This window comes from Vanessa cardui, chromosome 17, assembly GCF_905220365.1.
Source record: "Vanessa cardui chromosome 17, ilVanCard2.1, whole genome shotgun sequence".
NCBI classification, from domain to species: Eukaryota; Metazoa; Arthropoda; class Insecta; order Lepidoptera; family Nymphalidae; genus Vanessa; species Vanessa cardui.
Genome location: NC_061139.1, coordinates 9394523 through 9402352, shown reverse-complemented (window position 1 = coordinate 9402352; position 7830 = coordinate 9394523). Strand labels below are relative to the sequence as shown.

General features: G+C 31.2%; 1 protein-coding gene across 1 annotated transcript; it reads left to right on the top strand.

Moving 5' to 3' along the window:
- Positions 1-2023: 2023 nt before the first annotated feature.
- LOC124536780 (lipopolysaccharide-induced tumor necrosis factor-alpha factor homolog) lies at positions 2024-5745 on the top strand. Its single transcript, XM_047113373.1, has 3 exons — positions 2024-2130; positions 3571-3946; positions 5356-5745. Coding segments are annotated over exons 1-3 (480 nt in total). The 5' UTR covers positions 2024-2129; the 3' UTR covers positions 5459-5745.
- The last annotated feature ends 2085 nt before the right edge of the window (positions 5746-7830 follow it).

Here is a 7830-nt window from a genome sequence, read left to right as displayed (position 1 = left end):
GTTAACACTTATTGTAATGATAATTTTGGGTATTTTCATAAAATTTCAACTTATTATAAGATTTAAAAAGACGTAAGTGATCATAAATTGATTTGCAATTTTGATTGAAATTATAAACGAAAGGTAAGGTTACACGTGTCATAATGGCGTATCACAATGTCGCATATCGGCTACAACATTTTACGATAAGCTCGATCATTGAGTGTCTTTCCTTAAATAATGGATTTACTGTGTGAAAACATGTCACATCGGTTAGAATGTTGGGATATCTGCATTTAGATATCTTCTCAACATTAAATACCTTCTACTCAACTTTGTATTAAGCAATATAAATTGTAGTACTGCTCTTTCAGATTGTTATGGAAATTGACGTTTTTTAATTACAGAAGATAAGATTTGAATATAGATGTATAATACTAAATATACACATAAAAAGTTTATTCGTGATGTAATGAAAAAAAATTATATTTTTTAAACGTATAGCTTCCCTCCACCTCTGCCCTTCCATAGCGTTGTATTATATAAACTTCCTCAATGATCGGGGTATGAAAAATAAAAGCATATATTTTTTTATCGGCTCGTTAGATTAACGCGTAAAATTAATACTTCGTGTTTATTTAATATATTACTACTATTAGTTTTTTTTTTATCAAGCTATATACATATTCTTTCATTTTAGTAAATATTAGAATTAAAATATTTTATTTATGTTAGCGATCCTCATTTTAGGATGACCTCCTTTAATCAATTTTGTTTACAAACGTAGGTAAATAGATTTTTTTCTTTCTTCTCATTGTCCGATACCGCATATAAAACCATGTCTGCCTCCCAACTCCTTCCGGTCATAACGGTTTTGAAGTTCCTTCGATTTATGGATGTAGACTGGTGCACCATAATAGATTGTATAGTTACTTACTTTTAAGAACTACCTCCTTATTTGAAACCTTTTTGGAAGAATGGTATTCAACAGGCACTAATAAATAAATAGCTTTATAATAAAAAAAACTATAATACATAGTACAAGAGTTCAGGACACGAGATTCCTATGGACAGGGCAAATAGCTTTAAAACACAGTGGTGTTACTGAGAATTTCTTGAGAGAAATACAAACAATCCGCTTAAATTTTACAAATTCCTATAGAAAATGTACAGGCATTTCATATTATAAAGTCTTGTAAACAAAATACTCTACAATTATGAGTTTCTACTTATATTACTACACAGTCTGAGTCTACTTGACCTCTCCTATTTATTGAACGTTAACGAGCGTTATGAGTTTCATATAAATCGAGGAAAACAGACGTTTTACACAAAACCTGTATTTATATCTTGAAGTACTACGTGCAGGGTGGGTTCGGGGTGGCTGCATCCTGATGCATCGTTCCAACGTCCATATTTTTCATATTCAGAAGTGCTATTATTTCTTCTTTTTTATCGTTTGTTGTGTAAACAGTTTAATAATTTTATATGAACAGTAACAGCTGATTTCTGCGACTCTACTACTATTAAGAATATTGTGAGTAGGAATATAAAAAGAAAATACAAATTCGTATTTAAACAAATATTTTTGAGTCGATCCAAATCTATGCACTATGTATAGGTATACAAAAAATAAACCTTGCTATTTTTCGTCCATATCTTTACATACGTGTCTCGGAGGATTTGTTCAATAATTTTAATTTGCTTTGTGCACTTCCGTCTGGGATGGTACCACTTACTCGTTAGATATTACACTGCCAAACCGCAATCATTAGTATTGTCGTGTTCCGGTTTGAAGTAAACCAGTTCTTAAGGTTTTTGCATTGGCAATATAAGGAGCGTTTATATTCATTACAGCACTATCGTTTACGGGCAGTGATGACCACTTACCATCGGTTTTAATTGCTCGATATCGAGTTATCGATACATTAAAAATAAAGCAGTATAAAAACATGCTTTTGAAATTCTTTGCATAATCGCGATTATTTTTTATCAAATATCGACATTTCGTAATCTCCTTTCCGCGGAGCCATTGTGACGCGTTCATGTTTTCAATATGACTGATAAAATACTAGTTCTTTATCAGTTATATTGAAAGTTTGTTCGATAAAAGACGAATCGTGTTTCGTTGTGTTTTAAAATAAAGAAAAAGTAAGTGGTTTTTTTTCTTATTTAAATTTGCGACTTTTGTCCTACTCTGGTATGTCAGTCCCATTGTCACTTCTTCCTTTTGTTTCAACATTATTTATTATTAATAGCCATTAAATAGAACTCCAAGAACATCCTAGCAGATTCTGACAAAGGATCTGCTAGATTACTCTGAACAAATCCAAGACACAACAAACTTGCTTTTAAACCAAATAAGAGTAATTTTCCCTGATTCTGTGTCTTGCCATATTACATCAAAAAGTGATATTGATCTTCAAAACTTCAACACTTATCATAACTAGAAGAATCATTTTGTATTCATAAGAAACCTAAAAAGTAGTGGTTAAAATATTTTATTATTTCATCACAAATTTGTGTATGATGAAGTATTTAGTTTAATTTGTCTAATTAGTGTTTAGTGTTTTGAAATTATTTGAACTTGTACGTAAATATACCGAGACGGTCCACTGGATAGACACGAGCATTTCAACCGATGATTGCGAGTTCAAACCCAGGCAAGCACCACTGAATAGTCATGTGCTTAATTTGTGTTTACAAATAATTCATCTCGTGCTCGGTGGTGAAGGAAAACATCGTGAGGAAACCTGCATGTGTTAATTCTATGAAATTAGTCATGTGTATTCTAACCCGCATTGGAACATCGTGGTATATGTTCCAAAAACCTTCTCTTCAAAGGGAAAAGAGGCCTTAGCCCAGCAGTGGGAAATTTACAGGCTGTTGATGATGATGATGATGGATGTAAAGAATGACATGTTAATATTGAACATAGATTTTGTGTCAATGAGATTGTAGAGTTATTTTATAATTCTTTTTATATAGTGATTGTTGATTGCGATTACTAAAAAAGTTGGAAGCTGTTGTTTCATTATTTCAATAATAGTAAATATTATAGGTGATCTAAATTTATCGATGTGTCATATTAGAATATTTTATTATTTCAACACTTTTTTAGCTTAGTGCCTTAGTCATAATATTATCAGTGTTATTTCTTATCGTTTCTTATCGTTTACCTTAAAATATTTAGTTACAATATATCAATGTATGTATTTTGAAACATTTGAAAATTTAAAATCGATGTAATTAAATTATAAATCTAAAACGAAAAACTAGTCATGGTATAATCACGAAATCTTCTGAGATTATCTGTATTATAACACCTATAAACTTGAAATTTGGTATGTAGGTTCTTTATAGAGTGTAGATTTTTGCTAATTCTACGAAACTCTACCCCTAAAGGGGTAAAACGGGGTTTCAATGTTTGTGTTTTAAAGCCGCAGTTTTAGCTAGTATAATATAAAGATGATAGACTTTATTTAAAGACCATAACGTTAGTTATAAAGGTGTTTAAAAACATAAAGTAATCATAATGACAAAATCCAAATAGACCATGATTATTCAATTTGACATTTTTTACAATTTCAGTGAAAGACCCGACAGTCGATTCGCAACCTTATGTACGACCATCTCAAGACCCCCCGCCGTACCCTGGTCCCCCAGATGCACCAAACTATCCTGCTCCCCCACCCGGTCCGAACTATGCTGGTCCACCAGGACCAAACTACAATGATCCAAGAAGTGGACAAAATTATCCTGGCTACCCAATATCAAGCCAGCCACAAGTGACAGTGGTTAATCCCGCTGGCACCACAATGTACCCAGCTGTCATTATTGCAAACAGTATGGGTCCAAATCCTTCGCCATACGTATGCCGATCATGTAACCAACAAATAATAACCAGGGTAGAAAGAACTCCCTCTTTGAGAACACATGTGTTTGCGCTGATGTTATGCATTCTTGGGTAAGTGCCTTAATAATTATGTTAATATATTATTATATAAATAATTAAGTACATGCTGGTTATGTTGCTGTTTTATATTGTTATGATATTAATAATGATTACTCTCAAAATGATAGAAAACATTTCGTATATTTTTTCTATGTAGGTGATAAGGCGGGTAGAACAGTTTTAATATGGAATATTTTTAAACTTTGTATTTCAGGTGACCTTTAAGAGATTTTTGTGTATACGAAAATTTAGCACTTTGTCACTTTAAAACATATCTTTCCTTCTTTTAATTTATCTGGTTTTATTTATTGTTGTTTCTTAATTTTCATGAACATATTTATATTTTACTACTTTACCCTCCAATATCAGCAGAATCTGTTTATTTACTATAATGTAGGTCAAATTACTATATGTGTGACAAATTTCATTTATTTTCGCCAAAACACCTCGATAGTAATTGAAAAAAGAGGGCACGACTGATTTTATAACTGTTTCTTGTTTTATCGAACTCAAGAAACCTTAACGCATTCAAAACAATTGACCAAACAACAAGTAAAACAGATGTTATATTTTACTTATTACAAAAATGACACATGCAAGTCGTCATAATAGTTATTTGAATAAAACTTATTGATTTAGACCTTAATATATTTAAGATAAATACGTATAGTAAGACACAAATTAGATGTAGCATCGAAAAATGCAATGGAATGAAAATAAAACCGATTACTGCCGATTTACACAACCAATAGAAATAGCTCCCTATCGCGCCATTCGACGCTATTCGTCGCTATAGATTGACGGGTCAGAGAAAGCTAGAGCATGTAAATCGACGCGTCAAATTGATGAATATATAAGGTTATATGATATTACAAGTTATTACGTTTATGCAAAGATCATATTCGCGTGAGAAATAAATATTGATAATTTAGGATAGCGAATTAATTTGGGATAGCGTACTCAATTCGGATGTGGTCGGTTTTACGAATTTTGCCGATGCGACATCTAAGTTATGTCGTTACTATGTCTCTTGGGACACCCGACAGAAGTGATAACTTTAACTAATCTAAGTATACTATACAGATACCGGAATGGAATTTGACTAACATGTTAGTTAAATTATATAATGTATGTATTTAATACTATATTAACTTAATTTAATAACTGTATTTTTTTATTTCTTATTTCTTGTCGGTTTATCTGAGTAAAATCTACTCCGAACCAATGGTAGCTTCACTTGATATAATTGTTAAATGACAATTCAAAAGAGCTTGTAAAAGCCTTATTGAATAAAGTATATTTGATTTGATTCGCAACGCGTTACGTAACGAAGCAGTTTACCCTTCCATAAGAAGTTATCACTTCAACTCTACCAGTAATGATCGATGTTTAATTGTAATATTCAATTATTTCATTTACAGTTGCTGGCCGTGTGTGTGTCTTCCTTACTGCGTGGACACTTGCAACAACGCTGAACACTATTGTACGAATTGCAATGCGTACGTTGGATCGTACATCGGATAATAGAAAAGGATTCGTGTGGTTTCGGCAGAGAAGAGAACTCCATTATAGCTTCCGTAAAAAGTTGACAAGTTATCACGTAGGCTTTCGACGTCTCCTTACCATCGTAGATCTGTAAGCTGTCTGAAACCTAACATAGTAACAAGTATGTTGCTAATTGCTATAACTATCTGTAAAATTATTTCAAGTATTATATAATTAAGTTTAAATATGTGAATATTTCATTACGTTACATATAATACAGATATCGTGTATATATGATGATAAAATACATGAATATGTACATTTAATTAATGTTTTTTAATTATATAATTGTTTTGACATGACAATATATTACTCCACTTTATAGAGGCTTTCCACGAAAAATACAATAAAAATATGTCATTGTTATGAATATTATATATTAATATATAATAACAAATATATTATATAATGTTTGAGTTATTTTTTTCTCACGTGACGTGGCGAAAGTTAGTTTGATTTATCGTTGTCTTGATGAGTACGCAAAGCTTAATGTATTTTTTATGCGACCTTATGGCTCGATTATACTTGATTCTTTTCCTATGAATCAAGAGATATATCCTGTTACTCGAAAATCAAGGCAGAGCACGAGTTTTAAATGGTAGTATGTGATAAGCGATTTTGACTGTAATAATTATGAAATTTATAGCACTTATCGTCGTAAATCCTTTGTCAACATTTCTGTGTAACATGCGAAGTAAATTCTACCAGAATTGCACCTCTGGGAAACATTAAGTTTACACTATGAAGTTTTTAAGTGTGCTTAGAGAAAACTTTAGGTTACTTGTATTTACCGGGTAAACTACCACAAGTGTATTAACCAAATCGTGTCAAAGCAATTCGGTAAAAAGGCTCGACACCTCCTGGAGATACCTTTCCCGATATTTTAGTGTACTTATTACCATAAGCCTTTTTGGTTGTGATAAACGTCATCACATATCAGAAATATCTTTATTCAAGTGGGCTCAAAAACGAACTTTGGAATCGCCGTATCAGTCTGAGTTTCGGAGTGTATATTCCACTAGCACTGCCAAGAAATTCAGTAATCACTATTTTTTAATACAGGTTTTATGTCAATTAAATACAATTATATTTATATACCATGTAAAGTCAGGGTAATAAAAGGTTCGTCACCTTAAGATCTATTTTTGTGTGCTCAGTTTGAGCGATAATCTGCTTTATCGATTGTGAATGTCATATTGCGTCGCAATGATTTGATGTTTAGATTCAAAATACTAAGAGCTTAAGAATTGATAAAGGAATGAATTTTTGCCAAAGGATTTCTTACTCTGACTGTACATAACGGCATGAATATCGACGTTTATAAATTATTTTTTATACTTATACCAATTTAAAAATTACAATGAAATCATGTTAGAGAAATGAATAGCGTATGTATTGATTTTGTGAAGTCGGCAACTACACGTGTAAGTTTACTTTTACTCCTCGTGTCAGCAATAATCGACAATGTTTCTTTCAATAATATTTATATTATTTTGATTATATTTATTATTATTAAATTATAATTATATAAATTCAAATTGCTTTATCCAATAAATAAGTATTACACTTTCTTATTGATGGTCAATTGAAACACTACCACTGGTTCGGAAAAGAAAATACCCTGACTTGAGAAGAACCGGTGAAAGAACCCGCTGAGGGTTATTTTTTTGGGTGGTTTTTTATTGAGAGGAAACTCCTCGATAAGGGAATGCTTATATATTGTTATACGTACGATTTTAGGACATGTAATGTTCATGCGTCATGTGAATGAACCTAAAAAACAGTTTTTCTTAAGAAATTATTTTGTCATTTTTAGAAAATGTGTATTTGTTATCAACAATCGATATAATTAATCTAATTTGAAATTTATCAATGTTTGAGTCATTTTTTATACATTTTATGGATAAAGTTACCGATTGTTTATTGATTTGTATTGTTACATACATATTTAAAAAAACAATATTAATGGTTATATGAGAACATTCATAATAAATGCATTAATGTACAGTAATTTTACTTTTACACCTTTCCGTTTTTTGTCATTGATTTATAGTTGAGCTGAGTTATAATTTCATAAGTAGATACGGACTTTTTAAGGTTTGTACCCAAATGGTAAAACCTTTCTTAAGATCAATTTCTTAATCTAGTAAGATTTTATAAGCACTTTTTCATCACCACGTAATGGGTTTAAATTGAATACGACTACCGCCAGTTTAGAATATAATGTCTATAGAGAAAAAATGGGATAGAAACTCAGAAGTTACTGGTTGTGATAGATTTTCGAAAACATATGATTGAGTAGTTCCGAACATACTAATGATTAGTTGACAATAAAATATATTTCAGGCTCC